At 39.6% G+C, this 26,892-nt stretch overlaps 4 protein-coding genes across 5 annotated transcripts; 3 read left to right on the top strand and 1 right to left on the bottom strand.

Annotated features, from left to right (window-relative positions):
• Window positions 1-2,123: 2,123 nt before the first annotated feature.
• Window positions 2,124-2,984, top strand: LOC130737062 (protein MAINTENANCE OF MERISTEMS-like). Its single transcript, XM_057588832.1, has 3 exons — window positions 2,124-2,635; window positions 2,720-2,938; window positions 2,974-2,984. The coding sequence occupies exons 1-3, from the start codon at window positions 2,404-2,406 to the stop codon at window positions 2,982-2,984; spliced, it is 462 nt and encodes a 153-aa protein (XP_057444815.1). The 5' UTR covers window positions 2,124-2,403.
• Window positions 2,985-3,032: 48 nt separating this feature from the next.
• On the top strand, window positions 3,033-4,077 carry LOC130739786 (uncharacterized). Its single transcript, XM_057592187.1, has 2 exons — window positions 3,033-3,480; window positions 3,572-4,077. Exons 1-2 carry the CDS (start codon window positions 3,094-3,096, stop codon window positions 3,896-3,898), a joined length of 714 nt encoding a protein of 237 aa, XP_057448170.1. The 5' UTR covers window positions 3,033-3,093; the 3' UTR covers window positions 3,899-4,077.
• A 519-nt stretch (window positions 4,078-4,596) lies between these two features.
• Window positions 4,597-6,990, bottom strand: LOC130739785 (PKS-NRPS hybrid synthetase cheA-like). Its single transcript, XM_057592186.1, has 3 exons — window positions 5,844-6,990; window positions 5,433-5,740; window positions 4,597-5,360 (listed from the first exon to the last, which is right to left on the bottom strand). The coding sequence occupies exons 1-3, from the start codon at window positions 6,905-6,907 to the stop codon at window positions 4,612-4,614; spliced, it is 2,121 nt and encodes a 706-aa protein (XP_057448169.1). The 5' UTR covers window positions 6,908-6,990; the 3' UTR covers window positions 4,597-4,611.
• An 8,608-nt stretch (window positions 6,991-15,598) lies between these two features.
• Window positions 15,599-21,067, top strand: LOC130739784 (uncharacterized). Of its 2 annotated transcripts, none has more exons than XM_057592185.1 (11): window positions 15,599-15,998; window positions 16,520-16,631; window positions 16,914-17,297; window positions 17,815-17,898; window positions 18,000-18,227; window positions 18,846-18,981; window positions 19,097-19,259; window positions 19,392-19,520; window positions 19,765-19,956; window positions 20,131-20,253; window positions 20,591-21,067. In XM_057592185.1, exons 3-11 carry the CDS (start codon window positions 16,979-16,981, stop codon window positions 20,702-20,704), a joined length of 1,488 nt encoding a protein of 495 aa, XP_057448168.1. In that variant the 5' UTR covers window positions 15,599-15,998; window positions 16,520-16,631; window positions 16,914-16,978; the 3' UTR covers window positions 20,705-21,067. The 2 variants fall into 2 exon arrangements, with proteins under 2 accessions (XP_057448168.1, XP_057448167.1); XM_057592184.1 differs by having other exon boundaries at window positions 15,600-15,998; window positions 16,899-17,297.
• The last annotated feature ends 5,825 nt before the right edge of the window (window positions 21,068-26,892 follow it).

The raw sequence follows: 26,892 nt of genomic DNA, 5'->3' as shown, positions 1-26,892 counted from the left end.
AAAAGCGAAAAAAACAAACTACTCAACACATTTGACATAACTTACACATGCATGAAACCACTCATGACTCTCTCCTTTTTTTTTTTTGTCTATATTGTATTTCATGCAGTTTTTTTAGCTAAAGTATTTTCACATGTGGTAGCTATATACAGTATGAGATTAGTTCTCAATCAATGCACTTAGTAGTAGGGGTTGATTAAGGAATATAATTATCCTCAATTCAAATTCTTGCCAACAAAAAACACTCTTATAACTTATTGACCAGTTTTAACCTCTTAATGTGCTGATGGTGGAGCAATAGATTAATGAGATATCTCATCATCGGATAGGTACCTGCTTAAAAAAAATATAATGCTCGGGATAAACTAAGATATTAGAATAGGGTACAGAATAAAAATTTAGGAGGAATACCATAGTTGCAAAGGTACGAAAAGAAAAGACAATGTAGAGTTTTTTTTTTTCTTTTGAAAGGGACAATCCAATATAGAGTTAAGAATTGAAGTTGTAACTTGGAAGCAACACATAAGTTGACCGGCTCATATAAGTGAAAGTATCAATACATATTTTATTCATTACGATGTATAAGTCCTAGATTAACGCAATGTCTCAACCAGTTATAGATGGATTGTTCTTATCCATTTTATTTTATTTGTACAAGCTGTTTGTTCTTCAAAACTTACATAACTTAATATTTGATAAAAAAACTAATGAACGCCAGCCAATAAAAATAAACAAGTGATATACAAGTCAAAAAGTACATTTGATCCGTGACTATTCTTATTGATTGGCTGGCTGCTTTTATTGAGGGGAGTTGGGTTTGGCCCCCTATGGGGCTCCGCGCCCCACTTAAAGTGGGGAAATTACGGAAAAACCCCCATTTAAAAGAATACGGAATATTAAATTTCGTATTCAATACGGAATATAAAGTTCCGTATTATATTACTATGTAATCGACAGGGGTTTTTTCAAAACCCATTTCAGCGCTCCAAACCCATTTCCCAACCCTTGCTCTGCAATCTTCGAGACCGACGCTCTCCTTGCTTCAATCATCATCTGGACAGGGTACCATCGTCTCCATCATCAACCCCATTCTCCCCATTCATTGCATTGAACCTAGAGGTAAGTAAGTTTGGATTTCAACTTGAATTCACCATTTAACTTGAAATTATGGAATCTTTCAACCCTAGGATAGTCGATTTATGCTTAAGTAGATGTTAGGTTGGCTGAAATTGTATAAATTGGTCTTTGGGGCGAGTTCCAATCATGCAATGTCGTTAATGGAGTTCTGGTTCGATACGGAACATAATATTCCGTATTCAATATGAAACTTAATGTTCCGTATTGGATATGAAACTTAATGTTCCGTATTTGGTGTCTGTTTAGAGTTATAAACTTAATTTATAAAATGTTTTTATAAAACTTAATATAATTAGCTTAGTTTATTTATAAAACCTAATCTAATTAGCTTAGTTAATTTATAAAATGTTTTTAAACTTATAATTAACATCGTGAATTATTTAGTGATTTTATTTAGAGATTTAGTTGAGAAATTTAGTAATTGAGCGAGTATAATTTATTCAGTGAATTTATTTAGAAAATGTTTGCTCTGAATATATAGTGAGAATGAAGAACAGAAAGAGGTCTCGAGCTAGTGAGGATGCGGGGCCTACAGAGGATAGACACCGGCGATTACATGCTTCTAGCCGGCGCGGCGATCATGCTGCGACCTCTCAGGCGGTTGAGGCTTCAGCTCCAGCTCCAGTTGATTCTATGCAGTCGCCCATGGTAGAGGCTTCAGCTCCAGCTCCAGTTGAGCCTACTGATCAAGTTCCTACTCCGCCGTCTCCCATGGTTGATGTACCTCGCCATGAGTCACCAGGAGAGGAGTCATCAGGCGAGTCGTCATCCGGCGATGAGTCATCTGGCGATGAGTCATCCGGCGATGAGTCATCCGGCGATGAGTCATCCGACGAGGAGTCATCCGGCGAGGAGGGGTCATATGACGAGGATAGTATTCCTCCTCCTGATGTTGATGCTGATGTCGTGCCAGAGGCACAGGGTGGCAAGGAGGACCTGATCCAGAGGTTGCCGCCGTTTCCGGGGGGGCCTGTTGATTTGTCGCTTCTCACGCATTATGCTGATCACAAGGCTCCCTGGACGTGGCATGCACTCCTACGCACAGACGAGCGGTATGTGGACCGTCGACACTTGAGGGTGGCCACAGCTGGGGGGAAGGTTTGGAACCTTGCTTGTGATGGTGATTCAGACAGTCACAGGAGGGTTCGAGAGTTGATTGAGCAGACGGGTCTTCATCAGCTACCCTGGTGCAGCTACTCGGAGACAGATGCAGGCCTCATTTTGGCCCTTGTGGAGCGATGGCATGAGGAGACTAGTAGCTTCCACATGCCGTTTGGGGAGATGACCATCACCCTGGACGACGTGTCGGCTCTTCTCCATCTCCCCATGGGGTCGAGGTTCTATACGCCTGGGAGGGGGGAGAGGGACGAGTGTGCAGCGCTATGTGTTGAGTTGATGGGAGGATCTGTTGCTCGTTATCATGCTGAGTTTGATAAGAACAGGAGCCAGACTATTCGCTTTGGGGTCTTGCAGACCCTGTATGATGCTGCGTTGGAGGGTATGTCTTAATTATTACTTGATTAAATAGTATCTATTATTATTGTATTGTTATAAACTGTTAACTCAATTCATTTCATTGTAGAGCACCGATATGAGGACGCTGCACGGATTTGGCTGGTGAACCAGCTAGGCGCGACGCTCTTTGCTAGCAAGAGCGGTGGATACCACACGACCGTCTACTGGATAGGTATGTTGCAGGATCTCGGTCGAGTGTCCGAGTACGCGTGGGGCGCGATTGCGCTCGCTACGTTGTACGACCAGCTTGATCGAGCGTCCAGGAGGGGGACGGCCCAGATGGGAGGTTTTAGCTCACTCTTGCTAGGATGGGCCTACGAGTACCTTTCTAATCGCGTCATTATCCGGAGGGCGGATCCGGAGTACTCGCAGGCCCAGCCTAGGGCGCGGCGGTGGGTTACGTCCCGGGTCGGGCATGCAGGCCTCGATGAGAGGCGAGTCATGCTCGATGAGCTGACGGTGGATGACATTATATGGACCCCATTTGAGGACCATCGGGCTCATCCACCACGGGATCAGAGGGCCATGTATTCTGGCTACATCCGGACGCCATTTGGCCGTGTTGTTCGACGACATCTACCAGGGAGGGTTCTGCGCCAGTTTGGCTACATCCAGGATGTCCCTCGACACCCCTCCGAGATCCAGACGACTGGGTCCCTTGCTGAGACCGCAGATGCTGCCTATGCTGATTTTGTGCCGCACCTGCGCCCTCAGGGGATCCCTGCTACTCATTCGGGAGAGGCTGTGGAGGAGTACATGAGGTGGTATGGCGGTGTGTCCCATCGGTTCATCATCCCTGATGATAGGAGGGAGGAGTTCAGTGCTGTGGTAAGTTTGAATTTTATTTTTCATGCAATTGTGATTTTTTGTTCATGATATTTTATTTGTACACTCACATTTATGTACATTATTTTTGCAGACGGTTGTGCGTCGGGTCGTGGACTTGTTGGAGCAGTCACTGGAGGTGTCAGATGCTCTTGCAGTTGGCACGCATGCCCGATCCCTCACTGAGAGGGCGCTGGATCTTATTAGATCCAGCGCATTCATCGGTACCCAGGGAGTAGCCTTTGCTGCTGTCCGAGGAGCTGGAGCTGCAGGAGGCAGAGGTCGTGAAGGTAGAGCGCGTGGAGGCAGAGCCCGTGGAGGCAGAGCCCGTGGAGAGGGTGCACCTGCAGAGGGCGCTCGTGGAGGCAGAGCTCGTGGACCTAGAGGTCGGAGGGGTGGCGGTAGGGGTCGGGGCGAGTGACTGTATATTTGTATATTTTTTTGTGTACTTTTATATTATGACATGTGACGACATTGTATGGACTCTTTTTATATTAACCACGCTTTCTATTTCCACCTATTATGTTTAGACTCTTATAATGAAAAATAACCTGTATAACTACACCGTGAATAATGAAAGGCAAGATAAGTAACATAAGGCCCATCAATATACCAATGACCATCAAATTACTATTATTAAAAGCAGCAATGAACAACATAAGGGCAAGGCCCATCAGATTAATATTACAGAGCGTTTACAAATGAATATTACACAAAGTGTGGTGTCAGTCTGTGGTGATGTCTACATAGCTTTGGTGACTAAGAGGAACACCAAAAGTAACAAGCCAAGCTTCGAATTCTTATGTGAACCTGTGTAAACGTGTAACATATGGGACGCACCAGCTTACTGATATAGGATCAACATACCGTTCCCACTGGAGAGCAATTGGCGGCATAGAATGTCCAGGAGTTAGATGGAGCTACATTATAGAGAATAACAATAAAATTAGATAGCTTACAAATACAACAAATTAATTCACAAACTGGATATTAGTGTACGCAATAAAAAAATACATGTACAAAGTGATTTATCACATGACCAACAGCTATAACACGATGTACAGGAGGTGGACCTTCTCCTCTTAGTGGAAGGTATGACCAACAACCCTGAGAAGAGATGGATATGAAAACCACTTAGAACCTGGTTGCTACAAGGTATCCCATCTCTGGCAGTTGCATCCATTTATCCTCGGTAGCCGGATGACCAGGAGTAAGAGTGAGTCGAGAATGTAAGGCATTAACCACATGTTTGGACCACATTTCATCATACAATCCTCTGTGTCGTTCAAGTTCGTCTATCAACGCTTCCCTAACACATGACCAACCTTCCTCACCTGATGGTAGTCCCAGTAATGCAGCAATGACTCTATAGCCACAGTTACCATCGTCCTCAACATTCTGAACTGTGTGTATATATGGGTGGAAAAAGGATGGAAAATGACCCATGAAATAGCTTGTATCAGACTTCTTCACACGCTTCTTCTTCTTTGGTGGTTGCGAAGCCTTCTTTGCCTCTTTGATCTCCCTATCAACATGCTCAAAACCTGAAGGATCACGAGTCAAGGATCCTATTGCTTTAACCTTGGGTGGTTTTCTTTCGTTCGCCTTAAGAGTGCGCTTGGACCTTATCTGAACCTCAGGAGTACAAAGTGAACTGCTTTCAGGACAATAGATAGCTTGAAGCTTCCTCCTTACCATACTCTGCTCTCCAGTATCCAAAGAACTGAAATAATGTGTCAATGCCTCAACTTCTGGTTGCATATCTCCATGGTTCATGCCGCAAATATGGTTGCTGATAGTATCTGCAACAGGTTCAGGTACATGCTCCCAACTCAGTCTCTTCCAGAATGGATGAATTGCCTCATATGGAATTCTTTCATAACCTGTAAGTTCACAAAAGTGTCACTTTTAATAACAAATAGAATTAATTGACAAGAGAGTGGTTGACCGGTGACCTGCAAGTTCACAACCGCAAGGCAGTCCTTGAGTCTCTCTCAACAAGCAATCGCATCGGCCGTAGGACTTCATTCTTATATGTTCAGCATCAAGGAGCTGCAGGCATTTGTTTGACACAAATCCTCTAATATTTGTGTAAAATGGGCACATGAAAATGTGATCAATTCTGTGAATACTGCGCTCAAACGATGCTAATATTTCAGTATGTCGATTACATGTCAAACTATGCGACGCATCCCAAGAAGTGGCTAGGTCACCCTTGCAATCCCGCAACATCTTCTTCAAACTGGCATGTGCACCCTCAGCCCTGCAAACAACAAACAGATATCTTATTAACTCTCCAATGTAAACAATCTATCAAATGAAAAACATATAACAAGGCATAAATTAAGCTCATATAATTTTTGTACCTGTTACTTGTTGTTGTTCCAAAGTGCATCACATGATTTGTCCATGCCTTGGCAAATTTTTCCTTGTGGACCAACCATGTAGTAGAACAATAGGAGGTAAAGTTGTTGTATTTGTCCTTGCACATATTAAACAATTGCATCCATTGAACTTCAAATTCTTCAACTGTTGCAGCATCCACCACCTCTCCCCACTTCCCCATAACCAATTCAGCAAAATCATCTGTACCAACATAGAGTTTGCACTTTGCCAAAACACACTTGTTGATGTGCCACAAGCATAATAAATGGCTGGTGTTGGGAAGGCTTTGCTTAGCAGCACTCAATAAGGCAAGATCCCTGTCAGTAACAATCACCTTAGGCAACATGGCTTGATCAGCTAATAGAGACTTCATACACTCCAGTGCCCAAACGTAGTCATCTGTGCCCTCATTAACAATGTAGCAAAAGGCTATGGAGTATGTCTTATCTGTGGAAGTCAGTCCAACAATCTCAAGCAATGGAATTTTATATTTGTTTGTCTTGTATGTGCAATCCATAATCACTACATATGGAAATGTGTTGAACAGTTTGATAGCATTTGGATGAGCCCAAAATACATCCCTAATGACTTCCGATCCAGGCTCATGTCTTTCAAAGTGGACGTACTTGCCACCGTCCAACTTCTTCAACAAGTGTTGCATTTCTGTCAATGACCCGCGGAGGGATTTTCTTAACCTCTTGCAAGCACCATAAATCTGAGATATGGTATTCAAGTTTAAAGGATTGTTTTCCTTCAAAGTCAACAGCATCTTTCTCGGTGGAACCCAACTCTTTGACATTTTTTCCACTTGCTCCTTCTCTTCGGAATTTAGACGACCAACAAAATTGTGGCCAAGTAGTGACCTAGCTGGTTCATGGTTGTGTGTACCTTCCATCACCTTTAGCCGCCAATCTCTATCTATGCCATTTTTCATAGGTCGTCCTTTTAGTCTAAAAGGACATTCTGTCTTTTGTGTTCTCGTTCCTTCAACAAGGTCAGGGTCTCTGTAGGGAACATACTTACCATGCTTCTCGCACCCCAACATGACATAAGCTTTTCTGCTTCCATTCCCACCGCTATCTGACTTTGTGATCAACACAACATATCCATTTTCAATAGCAATTCCATGAACCCAATTGATAAGATCATCACGGGTAGGGAAAATCTGTTCAATGATGCATACCCAACACACAAACAAGGCATAAACAAGGGTGATCAAGACATAATAAGAATTGATATATTACACTTTCAAAACAATGCAAAAATCTGTTCAAAGAATACCTGATCAGTTGTAAATAAATGCGAGACATCTATACTTATACACGGGGGTACAAATGCTGGTGGTGGCACCTCTTCAGGTTGAGCATTGTTCAATCAATTGGGATTCATGAAATAAAAATGATTCTGTCATCCCTGGAAGAGAATACGGAACTTTATTATCCATATTGAATACAGAACTTTATAATTCGTATTGAATACGGAAATTTATAATTCGTATTGAATACGGTATATTAATTTTCGTATAGACTCCGAAACTTTATATTCCGTATTTTAACACATCTCAGAATTCAGAAAATCATCATTCTAACTACTTAATCTACTTAATCTAACTACTTAATCTAACAACTTCAACTACTTAAACTAACAACATACAACAAACAACTAACAACACTTACCTCAAATGCTATCTTTTTGCATCCAATGGTGGAGAGCTTGCCAATGAAGGAGTTGGTGGTGGTGGTAGGAAGAATGGAAGTGAGGTAGGAGAGGGTGAGAGAGAGGGTGGTCTGGAGGCATTGAGGGGGTTAAGGGGGCTGGTGAGGGGTTGGTGACGGAGGAGTAATGGTGGAGGGGTTGGTGGAGGGAAGAGTAATGGTGGAAAAGGTGATGACTGTCAGAGTTATAATACGGAATTTTAACTTCCGTATTCTATTTTATTGAATACGGAAGTTTAAGTTCCGTAGGGCATTTATGGGTTAAAAAAAAATAGGTGGGGCGCGGAGCCCCATAGGGGGCCCCAAACCCAACTCCCCTGCTTTTACCGTTTTCTGTTTTGGAGCATGCCATATTGCCATTGATGCCCGTGACCTCGATCGATCTTATATTACTCTACGTCTATATATGTTTCGTTTTAAAATCTGGACATGACACTGAATAGGTGAAGAAAGAATGGAAGATAAAGGTTTAATTTACAGCTTAATTGTCTAATTTTGATTAAGACATAAATCCTGTTTATTGTGTGTTAATTCGATCTAGATACCAACAATCGCGTGAAGGTTGAAAGTTTGATTGTGACCGATTTTCATATGTTTTGACTCAGTTCTCACCGATTCTAACATCTATCAAATTTTTTTCAAATAGATTAATCACTTAACGATTTTCAACACAACAATCGACCGATCCAATTCACAAACTAAATGTATGTGTGAAATACCCCTACATAGCGGTACGCTTGTTATCTAAATTGTAGAGTACTGTAGCTTTATCTACCACAAAGCTATATGTAGACTGTAGCTACCAAAGCATGTAAGGAAGTAATTTAAATTCTAAGATTATTAGAAGAACTCAAAGCAACAAAAAGATTGTTGTGTATGTATTGCCATAGTTGGAGTGCATTGCACATTTCAACAAAAAAATACAACATTTCATTTCAAGAGAAAGCATATAAGAGTTCAATATTATTCTGTCAGCAAGAAGGGGATCTGTTAGAAATCTGGTTGTGATAATCCTGGATAAAGTCAAGAATCGTGAGCGTCCACTTTCCGAACAAATTATTTCGACCCTATAATTGCCTGGGTTCACGAAATCTTTGTTGGGATAATACTTGACAATCAATCTGTTTCTTGGCACAAGAAAACAGATAACGAAAAGTAGAGATATTCTGTTTCTGATTTTCTGTATATTTCCTTAGGCTGCAAGTAACCTTATATAAGAGGCTGCACGAATGATCACAACTGTTCGAAATAAGTCACAATTTTTCAAACAATTTCAAACTAGGGTCACAACCGTTCATAAAAAAATTCCCGCCAAGGGGCTCCGCCCCTTGGACCCCGGTTCGTATTCGCGGTCAATTATGCGTTGGCTCACCAAGCGTGCACTCCGCACTAACCTGACTCGATTCCGAGCCTAACGCGTAATTGCATCAACCTATAGTAGATCACATTACTACTAAAATACATTGATGATTCTAAAATCACCAACATGATCGACTAGCAACTGTTTATGTGCGAATCAGTCAAGCGTGCAATGAATTGGATCAGAGCTCTGAAAAATAAGAACAGAGTTTTTAATCCAAATAGTCTAAGAGAGACCAAATCACCGAAAGTTCATAACCCAAAAGACTTGCTTCATTTGAGGGCAAAGAGGGTGTAGGCTCATCACTCATGAAAGAAAAGAAAAGAAAAGAAAATTTGCTGGGCCATCATTTTAGTTATGATCACTGATCATAATATATAAGTGAAAGTTATAGAGATTGATGGTTTTCCCTGAAATGATATAGCCTTGGTCAAGATAAAGGGTCCACCGTGATATCACATTGGCATTTGAGTGTAAAAAAATGGCCTAATTGAGCAAATTGAGAAGCTGGCCAAAGTATGATAGATAATGGTGGGTGAGTGCATCCTAGGATGGAAGCAACAGTCAGGTGATTCATTTTAATTAGTATTTTTTTTTCCTAAACCCACTGAAAATTGTACGTAGCATTGAATAGGTGATACCAACATTCACAAAGAGAAGGCAAAATGTTTGGTTTTTTCTATTACTCCCAAAATATCCATGGTTATGAAGATTTTATCATCAGCCTATGATCAATCAAAAGAAAGTTCAATTGATTGGCATGTTCTCTCATTAATCTAGTTTGTTTTTAGGCTGCTAAGCAAACTAGTTTGAATCAAATTTGATTATTTGTGAGTTCATTTTATACATTAGTGAAGTTTGTGGTACTTTTTAAGTTTAATTGTTCAACTAATTTAGATAAATATAAGATAAATAGGTTATTTGCATGATGAAATGAACTACGGGACATGCCGGTGAAATTAATTACCGATCAACACATGTAAATTGCCACAATTCGCATACTAAGTAAAAAGAAACATTTTTTTTCAGTTTAGAAAGCTGTAAAAATGTTGCAAGTTTATTTTGCGGGTTTTAAAATGTCGTCTATTACTTTTTTTAAGTTTTCTAATAATTTAGAAATGTTGCCCAAATCTTTGCCCAAACCGCCACAGAATAAATATTATATTTTGCAGTGATTTTAAAACATTTGTTAAACACTAGTTTTTTAACTTTTCATATTTAGTGGCGGTTAAAAACTAATCCATTGTATATCTAAAAGCAAGAAATTCACGTATGAGCGCTAAAGCAAGAAATTCACGTATGAGCACTCGGTGAATTATTATCACAGTAGGCAAGCCAAAAGAAACAAAATGCGCAATCCATGGATAAAAGGGAAAAGTGGAACAGATAAAAAGGTTCAAAATCACTCCAAATATAGTTTAAAATGGTAGTCTACGATGTAGAAAAATAATTGGCAATATAATCCCATCTAATGGGGCTTAACTATAAGCAAAAGCAGTGGGGCCCATGCTAATGACACAAGAGGCATGAGTATATAAAACAATATATAGGCAAAGGGTAAGGGTGATATGTTGTTGATGATATTCTTTACTTGATGGGGAGCAAAAGATCAAAAAGAGAAAACAAGTGGTGGATGTGAAGGTCCCTAGAGGCTGGTGGGTGAGATGGGTGTGTCTCATTATGCAACTTTAGACAAACATGTGATGATGCATTTAATTATGTCTTTGCCTCTAAATGCTATGATGTGGCCCATCTATAACCCTCTTCATTTGTTTACTTCCTCTTCTACCTCCACTTTATATATCATTAACGAGATATGTTTTAGTAGTAACTTTTAAATCAATTTTTTAAGTTATGTAGTAATTTATTTATCATATTTAATGCTGAATATTAATTTTTGGATTTAATTTATATGACTAAATTAAAAGTGTAAAATGTTTTTAGTACATCGGAAAACAAGAGGTGTAAAACATTGTGCACATTTTTTTTTGGTACAGTTCAAAAAGAAAGGAAAAGAGAAACAAGAAAACCTGAGCTTAGGCCTTACATATGAGACACTCATAGAGTCAGCTAGCAATAAAAAACTCATCTCATCCAAGGGGTGATCAATAGTCACAAGACTGCTATCATGTGAGGCACCAAACTTTGCAAGAAAATCAGCGTAAGAATTCTCCTCCCTGAGAGTATGGATCACCTCCACACGCCAATCTCGACCCAGAAGGTCCTTTATATCTCAGATGAGAGAAGCATACAAGTGTCTCGACGGAGGAACATAATTTACTAGAGTAACTGCATCAAAGGGAGTCAGATTGGCATGCATATAACAATTCTAATTGGACAAATGTAATTTTTTTTTTCACTGCACATGTTCAAAATTTCAAAATGGTTTAATTTGAAATTTGAGTTGGTAAAACGTATGTTTCGTTTTTATTTTTTTTGGAGATGAAACGTTTTTTTTTTGTCAAAGTGCTGAAACATGTGTTACATAGTATTTTTTTTGTCAAACATTGTGCAATCCCATTCGTGGGCCGAATTCACATTGGTTTAATTACAAGGCCCACTTATCTTCCAAAAAAAGTCACTTGGTAATTGAGGAAATGGTGAATCCACTGAGGGCCCAATATAAATCCCTATCACGGAAAATGGAAAATTTGAAAAAAAAAGAGAGAGCCACCAATACCACGGATTCCGAGTATGTAATACTCCATCCGTTCTACAAAGTTTGTTGTTTTGAACCTTCTTTCAATATTTTAAAATGTTTGTTGTTTTAGATAATCAATGTATTTTTTGCCAATTTTTTTTTTCAACTATCCCATCATTTAATAAATTTTCTCTCACTTAACACCTCTCATATCAACCAACTACAACTCTTCTCTATTAACTACATTCTTCTCTATCAAAGTAAAATTTAATTGTTGCACTTAGTACTAGTAAAACTAAATAAGGGTATTATAGTAATATTATACTATTAATAATTGTCATCTTATAATCTTTGGGTGCCCACTAGGGTGGGCAACCTTTTTTTCTGGTCCACCGGTGGTCCACTCTTTAAAACTGTCAGATCTTGGAATAAAAAAATATTCTATAGATAAATGGTTATGATTGAAAGCATAATAAAAGGGTAGAAGTGTAATATACTTTCTTTTATTATTTAAAAAAAAATTATAAGATTTCAGATTCAATCAAATTCACAAACTTCTCCAGATTCCAACAAATTCAAGATTTCTAGATTTCATCAAATCAATTCAAATCCCAGATTCCCTGTACCAAAACAAAAATTGGTTGGAGGAGGAACAATGATGGTGCAAGAACTTCTTCATCTTCATCACTTTATCTTCTTCAGACCCAAAATCCCAAATTTGTGACTCCGTCATGCTCAAAGACCCAAAGCTCTCCTCTTACATCTCTGCTCCCAGTTCCTTCAGCTCATCTCCTCACCAGCGACTCTGACACCAAGCATCGATGCTGGCGGCGGCGGTTCTCCTCCTACAGATCCCGAACCCATACATTCAAACCCTAGAATTGAAAAAAATTAGGGTTATGCTAAACACGAAGGATACAACCGAGAGAGCAAGGGACATGACACCAAACACTGAAAATCTGAGAGAAAACAAGCAAGAAAAACGACTGTTGAAATATGGAACCAGCAAGAGCTTAAAAGAGAGGGTTTTGAAAGGGAGAAGCAGACCACGAAAACAGATATCAGAGAATGGTACTTTTCCCATGAATCCCGCTCCACCACCTCTATGTTATGGCCAATTGGGTTCGTTCTGGTTGGCTATTACAGCGGAAGCCATGGAGCAGCAGAAATCACGACCGTTCGGTGAGATTCCGGCGTAGCTCCGGCATGATTCCCAAATGCAACTTGAACACGCCGCCGGTGGAAATGGAGGTTTGGGATCAACGACTTGGTGTGGGTGATGTTGAGGTCGGTGAAAAGTTGGTGAGTAAGGGTAGCACTTTGGGGTGGTTGAGATGAGGAAGGTGGAGGTTTCTAGGTGGAGGTGGGTAGGTTTGGGGATCTTGCTTGTGCAAGAGGTGGCTGAAAATTGGGAAATCATTGGGGTTGGGTTCCATTTTCTTCAACAGAGGAGGAAGAATATTGGCGAGAAAGGAAGAACAAGAAGATGCTAGAGTAGAGATAGGTTGCTTTTGGTTGGTAGCATTGGACGTTGTTTAGCCAATTTCACAAATTCAATTCAGAGGAAGAAGATTGAGATGGAGACTCAGAAGGATCTAGATCTGTTCTTTTTTTTTTTTTAAAAGATCTGGGTTAGATCTGATTGGAGGTATGAAATGTTTAGGATTTAATTTTTATTATTTATCTATAGTAAATTACTTAAACACCCATGGTCCATGGGTGGACCAAAAAAAAGGTTGCCCATCCTAGTGGGAACCTAATATTTGTGCCACAACCTTAAACAATAAACTTTGTGGAACGGAGGGAGTACAAGTTTAGACATTCATTTATTTGAACACGATTTATTATATAAATTTTGAGTTCTTTTTAAACTTTGAGATTCTTCTTACCCTTTCACTAACTTAATTATCGAAGTTGTATACCTCGAAGTCATTATACCTTCAATACGCGACGAAGAGATTCTATCAAGAATAATTTTCTTTTTCTAATGGAAATTGTTGAAATGGAAGTGTATGAATTAAATAAGAGGTCACAAAGTCTTTTAGTGGAAATCTTGTTAAGGTTGATAGTGGCTGAGTGCCTAAACCAATGATTGTTTTGGTGTGGATGGTGATGGAAATCTATATATATCTTGAATCTTGTTGGGGCCGCTTAATGATTCTTAAACAACAATTTATATATGAATAATTTGACAATGGCTTTTAGGTTATTAGGCAGAGCAGGTTTTGATCATTTGATTTGGTATAGAAAGCCTTACATAGCTTGCAAAGGTTAGATAAAGATATTTGAGATTATTGTGGTTGATATTTATTTAATTAATGTAGTTGTTAGCTGCTGTGCTCCCTAATTATATGTCTTTGTTACAGAGGTGATAGGACACAAACTCGATCAATCATGAATTCTTCTTCTTTCTTTTATTCTTGTTCTCTCTTCCTAGCTACTAGTATATATATTTGTTATTGCGGTCCAATGCTGCCGGACCTTCTCACTTGCAACCACCGCACGCAACCTCCTCGCCATAATTCATCAGTGTTAAGATTCTAAGAAAGACAAAGAAGAAGAAGATGGTGAGAGTGATAGTTGTTATTGGGAAACACGAAGTGTTGTCCTAAATTGCTTTGTCTTTATCACTCGTATTCAAAGAACGTGGAGTCCAATGTGTCATGTAGTAATTAAGAACATAACCCGCGAACTCTCACACCATGACACGTCTGCTTCAAAACACTTCCTACTCTCCTAACTCCAGATATTTTAATTAGTCTTTGTTTACACAAGAATAATTTGTTAGTATATTTTAATTTGCTTACTTATATATTCATTTTTATATGCCACTTTAAATTTTTGAAATAGTTAGCAACTTAGCACACGAGAATTTCTATACTGATATCTGGTACCATCAGAATTGTAGGGCCCGGATCGAATCCAAATAGAATATTACAATCACAGAAATTAAAAAGAAGTAGTCACATGTATTTGTTGATAATTCAAGTGTGATGTCTAGAACATACAACTCACACTAGTTAAAAATGTATTAAATAAAATGTAAAAAAATGTGACTCTTAAACATAAAAATGTTTGAAGGCGCATTGGCTAATAATGCGTTAGATGGAAAATAATCCACTATTTGTTGGTGCTTTAAAGTTTTGTGTAAATATGAGGTTTTTGGTTTTCTTTATAATGATCATCTTTATTAACTCATTGATATATTTTTATTGCATTGTCTCCTTGCCTCTCCAAGTAAGATCAAAATTTATCTCCATTTAATGTTTCACTTTTTCTCCCATTAAAAATTAATTGTCATTTAAAAAACACGAATATAAAATTATAGTTATCATATTCATGCATACATTAGTTCAAAAAATATTCATACATACATAATATAATTTTATTGATGAAATATAAAAGATGATGCTAAATGGAGATTGAATATTTTCACCCCTCCAACTAGTACATCTATAGCATATTTTACTTCATCTTATTTTGTTTGTATTATGTGGTATTAAATTATTGATATAGCAACTTTTGACTCACAAAAATATATTTTAGAAATCATTTTTCTATTTGATATAAGTATTACATGGTACTGTATTAATTTTATTAATATGTGAAAAAACAAAAAATATAAATCACAAAAATAGGATAAAGTGGTTTTATAGTAAAAAAATCAATAAATAAAAGTTTAAATAAGTTTGGGGTTAGTCACTACCACGAGGCAAAACATATCTCTGAGACCAAATATTACATAGAGATATACTTACAGATTGTTGATCAACAGAGACATGCCCAAGTATCATAGAAATGGGGTGGTCAGCCTATGAAGATTTTTTTTTCCTTAGTAGCATAGTATTGTTGATGAGAACTTGTATGTCCTCACCAATCGAGTCAGTATGTTTTGCGAAATGCTAAAGAGATATGGATTGCTTTTTGCAACAATCACTTTTCAAAAAAATATTAATATTTATGTTTTAGTGAGTAATGTATGTATTATGTACATAAAACTAAATAAAGGACCTTATATTTTGAGCACTACTAATAAATGTTAAGAATAGTTGATGAGAATTGAAAACAGAGGAAGATGGAGAGACAGAGAAAGAGAATTGAAAGGAGAGGATAAAGACTCTGTGACAACCAAGTAGGATCCGAATACACCGGGCTCTGTGTTGGGTTGGTTGGGTTGTGTTTGGTGCAGTTGTGAAAATCCTTTCTTTCTCTCTCTGTCTCTCTCCATTTTCGAAGGAATAACCCTCTTATCTTCTCAGTTTACATCTCATAATCAATTTCACATAAACACCAAGGATAAGAAGGAATTCAGGAAAATACAGAGAGAAGAGAAAACAGAGGAATCCTAGTTCCTTTCTGGGAACCAAGGTTCCTCATTCATGCTGCAGCTTCCTCCTCTTTCTGCATGCCCCCAAATCAGGTCCTTGATCTTCTCTATTAATTTCTGTTCTTTCCCTTCATCACCCTTTTCATATATAATCATGATCAGCAATGAGAATGACCCTTTTATTTTTCTCTGCATGCATGTTCTTTCCCATTCAAATTTTCTCACCTTGTAGCTATGCTTTTTGTTTTCACGTGACAATGACATGCAAACAGTACTTGTTTTGTTTTATGTTCATGTTAGTTACCCCCTTAAACTTCGCAGCACGTGTTGTAGGTCTATGTTCATGTGATGATGCATCGAGGCCAATGTTGTTTTTTCTTGCTTTTCTCTGTTTCTTATGTTGCATTTTGTTTGTTTCTCTTCTGCCGTGTCAAATCCATGTTGATTTTCTTTATTTTGTTTTTCTCAGAGAATCAATTTCAGGTTCCTTTGCAAAGAGCTTGCCTTTTACCCTCAAGATTTATTGATGAATTCATATATGCATGTTAATGTATCTATTTTTATGATTGTTTTCTTGATGGTTTTTTCTTTAATTTTTTTTTTCTTCTTCAAAGGTGATTTGCAGGTACAGCACAGCTATGTAATCACCTCTATGGGATGATCAATTGTTGGTGTATCTTGTCTATTGGTTCAGGACATTAAATTCTAGAGTGTTGGTTTTCTAAGGTATGTGCTCATGCTCAATTTTATTCATTGTTTGGAAGAAACATATTCATTGACGTCTGTTTTCCAATCAGTAAAACTATCACCTTTTTCAATTTATTTTCTTCCAAAATTTAATGATTATCTATAAAATAAACTCAGATAATTTCTTCCAAACAGGTCTACAAGTACAACTACAAGCATGTGGTTTAAGAAAAACTGAATTTGTTCATTTCTGATTGGTTCTTCTGCATTCCCCATGTAAAATTGATTGTTTTTTGTGACTGCAAGGTTTTGTCTTCTCAGGAGGATCAATCATAGTCACAGTGCCTGGTCTTTTTAGTGGGATATCACCAATTTTGAAAGATACAATGTGGACTGGATTAGTGAAAAAGTTAGCTTCATCCACAATGGGAAGCTGTGCCTCAAGGCCAAATGGGAAGAGCAGTGGCCAAAGAAGAAGAAAGCACAAATCTGGCAAACGCAGAGCAAACATTTCCACTGCACTTCCTGATATGCCTTTGAAAAGGCTTAGCAATGCTGGAAGCCGTGTTGGAGACCTTACTATGAGTGACTTTGTTCACATGGACTTTGACAAGGGTGCTTCAGGCACTTGCAGGATTTCAGAGGTTTCAAACATGAAGTTTCATCTTACTCAGGTCCAATACCATAGTCAAATGGATGCAAATGGTATCTTTTTTCTCCCTCTCCTTGATGCAATGCAAAACTACTAGGAGACTTGTGCTAAAGATTGTCCAAAAGATTTTTAGTGACTACTTAGTACATTGTCATGCATTTGTGTTGTCATTTTGGTTCTTTACAATTAATTTTTGTCTTTGATGATGTTTTTATGATGGTTCTTATGGCCTTCAACATGTTGGATTTCCTGGAGTTGACAGCTATCTCTAATAAACATGCTGACCACTTAGTGTGTGTTGGGGAACTTTGGAATCAATTATGATAGAGTAAAATCAATTTTGGATGACAGTATAGATGCTTGGGAGTTATTTTAGAGAATTGATTTCAGTCCCAAAATCAATTATGTGTTAAACATAATCAGTTTTGAGACTTTACAAAAACCACTTTTTTCATAAATATATCCAAACATAAATCACTTCACTTTCAACTAACTTTTAATATAATAGTTTCATCCAAAATCAATTGTGACAACACTGATCCAAACACATGCTTAATATACATTCTGCAGGAAATTACCAAGAGGATGCATGGTTTGACTCAACTAGCATTCTAGAATCTGATTCAGATGAAGAGTTCAGTAGTGTGCATGGAGGTAAGTAATGCATTTAAGTCTTGTAGCTCAGTGAGGCTATTTCAGAATTGATACTAACTATCGCTTTTGAATGTATCTGTTTTTTCATTTATGGTTAACAGATTGTTTTCCCTTTGTGGGCAATGCTTTGGGAGGTGTCTCAAATACTCAGTTACTCCAGTATGAAAGTGCATCCTGCTTTGTAGATTCAGGGTGTAAATATGAGGAGTATTATGAGAGCTACCTCAAAATAGATGGAGGTATCTGCAAGAATGGAGAGAAAACTCAGGAGAATAGCTCAAAGCAATCAACAGTTATCATGTATTCTGTAACAAGGAAATCCACTGATGGTAATGACAAGACTGGATTATATAAGTGCACAATATGTGATATTTTCCTTGTTTTTATTCAATTATTTGCTTTTTGTTAGAATATAGATTTATGGTGCGTTTTGGTGAACAGCTTAATTAAGCACTTATTCATAAGCTGATTTGATAAACTTATAAGTAGGTATATGCGCGAAAACATAAGCCAATCTTAGCAACTTATGAAAATAAGTCTAAAACAGTTTACAGGTAAGATGCATAAGCTAGTTTTACAGGCACACTCAAATACTTGCCATAAGAGCTTATGCCATAAGATAAACTCATATAAGCTCTTCCAAACACAGTTTTAATAGATCTTTGAAAATTCGTCAATGAGGAATTTTTCTTTAGAAGTTTTACTTCTACAACCATGAGAATGTAATCTCTAGTTTTGTACTTGAATCAATCAATTGTCTTTTCTGTGCTGCACTTTTTGTTACATCTATATTGTGAGTTAGTTTTCTCTATTATTTGATCTTGTCAGAGATCATTGTTATAATACTTATTTCTATAAGCGCTTATCACATAAGCACTTAAGACTGGATTATGTTAGTGCATAATATATGAGTATCAAAGTTATAATACTAACTATTGGATGGACAGATGCATCTGAGAGATTTCTATATCGTCCCAGAGCGGGGCTTCAAATTCCCAGATCAACTGAAGGAAAGCCGTTCGCTGGTTCCTGGTCTGCAATTTCCCCTTCCTTGTTCAAGCTCCGTGGCGAAAGTTTTTTCAGGCATGAGAGAAAGTTTTATCTGTCATTTTTCATCCATTTTCAGTCCATTGATTGTACTTATATTTCGTCTTAAAGATTTGATATCATATATAATTATATATGATAATTTATGCAGTGATAAGCAGAAGTGTCCTGCTCCAGACTTCTGCCCTTATACACCAATAGGTGTTGATTTATTTGTTTCTTCAAAGAAGATAAATCACATTGCTAAGCATCTTGAACTTCCATCTGTTCAAGAACATGGGAAAATACCCTCACTCCTCATTGTTAATATACAGGTTTGTTCTCCATCTTAAACTATATATTGGCTTCATTTTTACTCACAGCAAACTCAATTCACTCTTTGATGTTTCTACTTTAACAACATCAAATAATGCTTCCATAATCTAATTGTGTTCACTTTTCCCCAGTTGCCAACATATCCTGCTAGCATATTCCTTGGTGATGCCAATGGTGAAGGTTTGAGCCTTGTACTATATTTTAAATTGTCCGAGAATTTTGAAAAAGAGATCTCGCCATGTTTTCAGGAGAAGATCAAGGTATTTCCTCTTATCAATCGTTACTTGACTGAAATCTGATTAAATCATCATAAAATAAACTATTAAATTCCTCCATTGAAGTTTTGGCACTCAAGTGCCTTTTTCATATCACTAGTTCCACTATATTTTCTTAAGGGTTAACCTCTTTTCCTGTTTAATCTTCTCATCAGTGACATTCTATATTTTCAAGGGTTAATCCTGTTAAATAATCTCATTTAAATAACACTATTTATTGGCTTGGCAGAGATTAGTGGACGATGAGATGGAAAATGTGAAAGGAAAAAAGGATAGTCTGGCTCCCTTTAGGGAAAGGCTAAAGATTTTGGCTGGGGTAGTTAATCCAGAGGACCTTCATCTGAATTCTGCAGAGAGGAAACTTATACATGCCTACAATGGAAAGCCAGTGCTTTCTCGTCCTCAACACGAATTCTTTAAGGTATATATAAATCTATTTTAATTTGTTTAACAAGAGCATTTTTTTTTAGAAAACAAACATCTTGCTGAATTTGTATGTATCTTTAACATTCAGCATAAAGCTCATTTTACCATTTGGACGGATTATTCTGCTGCATATAGTTTTTTACACATTATTCGTGCATCTTAATTCCAGGGACCTAACTACTTTGAGATAGACCTGGATATACATCGCTTTAGCTATATATCGAGGAGGGGACTCGATTCGCTCCGAGACCGTGTAAAGCATGGAATACTTGATGTTGGCTTAACCATCCAGGTCAGTATGCAATGCATCTATTATCAATTTGATTGAGTACTCTTTCTTGAAATGACAAGCATGCATTTCTCATAGTATTCTTCAATGAGCTTTTCTTTCTTTTCTCAGAATTATACTTGGCATGTCACATTTTGAGACTTTCATGAATGAAAATTCACATGGAACTGTGGAAGTCACTTTCTAAAAATTCTGCATTCATTACTCATCAATAACAAATATTGAAATGGAATGAGCAAGTACTCTACAAGAAAAATATTTTAGCACTTGGTTACGAGAAAAATCTTTAGAAAATATTATGCTTCCATATGTTAAGATCCCTCCTTTCATGCTTATACAGGCACAGAAGCAAGAGGAACTTCCAGAGCAAGTGTTGTGCTGCTTAAGATTGAACAAAATTGATCTTGTTAACCATGGCCAAATTCCCACTATTGTGACTTTTCAAGAAAACTGATTCAGCAAGTATGAGTTGAACAAAGAGGGGACAGAAAAGAAAGGATAAAAATCACTGATATGTAGAAAGAATTGGGAGCCACATCTAAACCACAAAAATAATTAAATAAAAATATGTAAATATGAAGAAAATTGAGCCTTCTGTGTTTTCTTTTAAAAAAAAGTCACTGTGATGATGGTACTATTGTCATTCATGTTACTTTGCAGGCCAATTCTCTCTTCCTCCTTTTGTTGTGTCAAATAGATGATTTCTGTTGATGATGACTAATTAATTGAAACGATGACAGTCTAAAATAAAAGGTTTATTGGAATGTTGAATATATAATTATGATTGGATATTCTTTTAGGCAAAATTATGTTTTACTTTTTAGACTTCTTATTTTGTACATTTATATTCTTTTAAAAATCATATCACGAGAGGGGAGAGGGTTTATGATTAGGGTTCTTTCACTGAATGGTTATTATGCCTTTCTTCAAGTGAACAAGAAAAGCAGCAGATGAATGATACAGTTAGCATGGCAGTTGAAAAGGTTCAATGAAAGTATGTGTTTTTCAAGTTATCGGTTTGCATCAGTGTAATCGAAGCGAACAACATCACACTTGAGTTGAACGCCTATTCATATTGCAATAAACTCGTATCCAAATACACACTAAGTATGATCTGTTTGGATTTTAAAAATATAAATTGAAGTCCTTTTTGTCTTTCATGAAAATGCTTTGCATATTTGCATAGTGTTTCAGAAACACTTGCACTAGAAACCATCACTACAAAAAAATACTTCCTTGAAGAAGATGAAGATCAGTAGTATCTAAAATTAAGTGGTTAAACTTTTATGTTAACATTCTTGAAGTGTATTTGAAATTACATTCCAATGCACTTTTTGTTCATAAAAAATGTATTTGGATGCGTTATTTTTCATTTTCATACTGATAGGCCCGGGAATCATACAAGCAGCAGCCCAAATGACGAACCTTTGGCCCATCAGCAAGCAAACGGACCTAAGCTATGGAGAGTCTATTCTAGAAGGGGTAAAAGGGGGAATCCTAAGTAGGTCCTAACAGAATGGTGAGGGAGGGAATCTTGATTGTACTGCCAGCTAACAATATATGGGGATGAGAGAGAGGTTGAGAGGTATCGAGATTATTGGTTATTTTAGAGTCATGAGTAAGAAGCTTTGAGCTTCTTATAGGAGCAGTGCTCTGTGTCAGAATCGGATCCATTCCCTTTCTGTGTAATCCCTTTTCATTCATAAATAAACAATCAATTGCATATTTGCCTTACCTGTTTCCTGTGTTGTGTGACTAGTGAAGTTGGGGTTCCCAACAATTTGGTCCGACCTGCCGGATTCCTTTGCCGGAGACGGTGAATGCCACCCAAAAAGTCTAAGCAAGGAAAACATCACATGGAAGCGAAGGTGGACGCGTTGGAGAGCGAGATCGTGGAGATGCGGGCTTCCTTAGCTGCGGTGACATTAGCAGTAAAGGATCTTCCATCATCGTTGGCTCTCATGATGGAGCGTGCCATGGGGAAGAGGATCCCAGGCGACGACACTGGTAGCGGGAATGGGGAAAAGACACCGGAGCAATCGGGAGAGAAGGTGAGTACCCCGCGACACCACTCTTTGTACGGCGAAGCACTATCTGAATTCCGGCAATCGGTTAAGAAGGTCGAACTCCCGATGTTCGACGGGAGGGACCCTGCTGGCTGGATCTCGAGGGCAGAGATTTACTTCAGGGTGCAAGACACGTCGCCGGAGGTGAAGGTGGGTCTAGCACAATTGAGCATGGAGGGCGCGACGATCCACTTCTACAACTCACTTCTGGAAGCTGAGGAGGAATTGACCTGGGAAAGACTGAGGGATGCACTTCTGGAACGCTACGGCGGTAACGGCGATGGTGATGTGTACGAGCAATTGACAGAGCTCCGGCAGCGGGGAACTGTAGAGGAGTACATCACAGACTTTGAGTACCTCACAGCCCAGATTCCTAAGCTACCTGACAAGCAATATCAAGGATACTTCTTGCATGAGTTGAAGGAGGAGATCAAGGGAAAAGTGCGAAGCATGGCTGCCATGGGTGGAATCACCAGATCTAAGCTGTTGTTAGTGGCCAGGGCGGTGGAGAAGGAAGTGAGGAGTGAGAGCGGAGCGGGTCTGAATCCAGGTAACCGTTACACCGGGTCGGGTTTCAAAACCGGTAACGGGGGCCCAGTTAAAACGGGTGGAGCGGATTGGGTTTGGGTTAAAGGAACCAAAGAACCGACCCAAACCACCCGGCCCGCAATTACAGGTTCAAATGGGTTCAAGAACGAACAAAAAACGGAGGGAAGGCGAAATGGGCCTAGAGATCGTGGGTTCAATCACCTAACATACCCTCAACTTCTGGAACGCAAACAAAAAGGCTTGTGTTTCAAGTGTGGAGGTCCATTCCATCCAAATCACCAATGTCCAGATAAACACTTGCGGGTATTGATTGTCGAAGAGAATGAGGAAGAAACTGAGGACAGCAAGATACTGGCGATGGAGATAAACGAGCAAGATGAGGAATCGGAGGGAGAGCTCAGCTTGATGAGCCTATCCAATTTGTTCAATCTGTCTGGGAAGTCATCAGAACCACCCAGGACCATGCGACTCCAAGGGACCATTGCCGGAGTGCCGGTGTTCGTTTTGATCGATAGTGGAGCGACGCATAATTTTATTGATCAATATCTGGTACAGAAAATGGGGTGGGCAGTCGAAGATACGCCGGGAATGATGGTAAAATTGGGGGACGGTTTCAGGGCACGAGCTCAGGGACGATGCAAGGACATCACGATACAGATGGGAAATTACCAGCTTCAATGTAAGCCTCAATTATTCGAATTGGGAGGACCCGATGTAGTTCTTGGGATTGAATGGCTGAAGACCTTGGGTGACACGATTGTCAATTGGCAAACACAGCAGATGAGTTTTTGGAGTGAACAGAGATGGATACAACTTCAGGGAACCGAGTCACGCGTGGAACCTCTCAATGCATTACAGAGTTTGGTTCACCCTGTCAGAGTTGGAAAAACTGGGGTGCTTTGGGCCAGCGCGCAGACGGAGCAGGGAACGAAATCAAGTATCACACCAGGTCAGAAAAGGGAATTGGATGAATTGTTGCTACGCTACAGAGAAGTGTTTGAAACAAAACAGGGCTTACCACCTAGCCGGGGGAAAGAACACCAAATCAACATCAAGGAAGGTCAGGGACCTGTTAACGTGCGACCGTATAGATACCCACATTTACACAAAGATGAGATCGAAAAGCAAGTCAAAGAGATGCTTGAGGTGGGAATCATAAGAAATAGTTCCAGCGCATACTCCAGTCCGGTGATCTTAGTGAAGAAGAAAGACCAATCGTGGAGAATGTGTGTGGACTACAGGGCACTGAACAAAGTTACAATCCCTGACAAATTCCCTATTCCAGTGATTGAAGAGCTTCTGGATGAACTTTATGGGGCCAAGTACTTCTCAAAATTGGACCTCAAATCAGGTTACCACCAGGTATGGATGCGAGCGGAAGATGTTGCCAAGACAGCATTCCGAACTCACGAAGGACACTACGAATATCTTGTTATGCCATTCGGTTTGATGAATGCTCCCTCAACCTTTCAAGGCTTGATGAATGAGGTTTTCAAAACCATGCTGCGAAGAGGAGTGTTGGTATTTTTCGACGACATTCTCGTATACAACAAGTCTTGGGAAGAACATTTGAGGCATTTGGAGCAAGTATTGCAGCGTTTAGCAGAACAAAGCCTCACAGCGAACCAAAAGAAATGCCATTTCGCTCAAACTTCTGTTGAATACTTGGGACATCTCATTTCAGAAGAAGGGGTGGCAGTAGACCCCAATAAAATTGCCAGTGTGGTTCAATGGCCAACTCCCACCAATGTGAAAGGCGTTCGCGGATTCCTGGGACTAACGGGGTACTACCGCAAGTTCATCAAAGACTATGGCAAGGTTGCCAAGCCATTAACCGAGCTCACCAAGAAGAACGCGTTCTTATGGGGACCGGAAGCTCAACGTGCATTCGATGAACTCAAAGCAAGGTTAACAGAGGCTCCAGTTCTGGCTCTACCTAATTTTGATGAGGAATTTGTGATTGAATGTGATGCTTCGGGCAATGGGTTGGGCGCGATTCTCCAACAGCACAAACACCCGATTGCATACTTTAGCAAGGCGTTGGGAATGCGAAACCTGGCAAAATCCGCTTATGAAAAAGAACTCATGGCAGTCGCCTTGGCCATTCAACACTGGAGACCTTACCTTTTGGGACGCCATTTCACGGTATCAACCGACCAAAAGAGCTTAAAAGAATTTCTCCATCAAAAAATTGTAACAGGGGACCAGCAAAATTGGGCAGCGAAGTTATTGGGCTACAATTTCGAGATTGTGTACAAGCCTGGAAAATCGAATCAAGGAGCAGATGCCCTCTCCCGCATCAATGAAGGAGGGGCTCTCAGGGCCCTAGTATCTTTTCCAGTGTGGGAGGATCACGGGGTACTGGAAGCAGAGATACAGGGAGATTCCAAATTGCGCAAACTGATCACTGACCTTGAGGAAGATGTAGGTTCACATCCTGGATACTTATACAACCATGGCGTCCTCACTTATTATTCGCGGTTGGTCTTGCCCTCAAATTCTTCCCTTATACCCAAGATGCTGAGTGAATACCATACCTCCCCGCAAGGAGGACACTCCGGTTTCCTCCGCACTTATAGACGAATTGCAGCTAATGTCTATTGGCGAGGAATGAAGGCTACAATTCAGACCTATGTGCAGAACTGTGATGTATGCAAGTGGCAAAAGTATGTAGCTTCAGCTCCTGCAGGGCTTTTACAGCCACTCCCAATCCCGGAGAGTATTTGGGAAGACCTCTCCATTGATTTCATAACAGGGCTTCCCAAGTCAAAAGAATATGATGCAATTCTGGTTGTTGTTGATCGTCTGTCTAAGTATTCCCACTTCATTCCACTCCGCCATCCATACTCTGCTCGCCGCATTGCAGAGGTGTTCACTAAGGAAATCATACGATTACATGGCGTACCTTCATCGATAGTCAGTGACAGGGACCCAATTTTTGTCAGCCATTTTTGGAAAGAACTTTTTCGCCTCCAGGGAACGCAATTGAAGATGAGTTCCGCGTATCACCCGGAAACGGATGGCCAAACGGAAGTCGTGAATCGCTGCCTTGAGACATATCTGCGGTGCTTCTCTGCTGATCAGCCTAAGACATGGGCAATTTGGTTGCATTGGGCAGAGTATTGGTTTAATACCACGTTCCATTCTGCGACTCAACGCACCCCATTCGAGCTCGTGTATGGGCGGAAGCCACCGGTCATCACCAGATGGGGCATCGGAGAAACCAGAGTAGCTTCTGTTCAGGGAGATTTGTCTGACAGAGACGAGACTCTTCGCCAATTGAAAGTTCATTTGCACAGAGCACAAGACCGCATGACGACTTATGCCAATTCTAAACGTGTAGACAAGTCCTATAATGTCGGTGAATGGGTCTTCGTGAAGCTCCGGGCTCATCGCCAAAATTCAGTGGTCACTCGCGTTTTTCCCAAATTGGCAGCGCGCTACTATGGGCCATACCCAATTATCGCCAGGATTGGAGCAGTCGCTTACCGTTTGCAGCTCCCGGAGGGAGCTCGAGTACACCCTGTGTTCCATGTGTCATTGTTGAAGAAAGCAATAGGAGATTATTCAGCGGAGCCTGAGTTACCAGATCACTTGGATGGCGAGGATGCACCCGCGCTGCCTCCTTCCTCAGTGCTTGCCCATCGCTCCATTACTAGACAGGGTACAACAGTTCCTCAAGTCTTGATCCAGTGGCAGGGCACATCTGTGGACGAAGCAACCTGGGAAGACCTCATCACAATTCGAAGCCAATTTCCCGCTTTCAACCTTGAGGACAAGGTTGTAGCTTCAGGGGATGGTATTGATAGGCCCGGGAATCATACAAGCAGCAGCCCAAATGACGAACCTTTGGCCCATCAGCAAGCAAAGGGACCTAAGCTATGGAGAGTCTATTCTAGAAGGGGTAAAAGGGGGAATCCTAAGTAGGTCCTAACAGAATGGTGAGGGAGGGAATCTTGATTGTACTGCCAGCTAACAATATATGGGGATGAGAGAGAGGTTGAGAGGTATCGAGATTATTGGTTAT

Source organism: Lotus japonicus, chromosome 2 (assembly GCF_012489685.1).
Source record: "Lotus japonicus ecotype B-129 chromosome 2, LjGifu_v1.2".
NCBI classification, from domain to species: domain Eukaryota; kingdom Viridiplantae; phylum Streptophyta; class Magnoliopsida; order Fabales; family Fabaceae; genus Lotus; species Lotus japonicus.
Note: the sequence above shows the minus strand (reverse complement) of the source record. Positions and strands in the feature narration are given on the sequence as shown.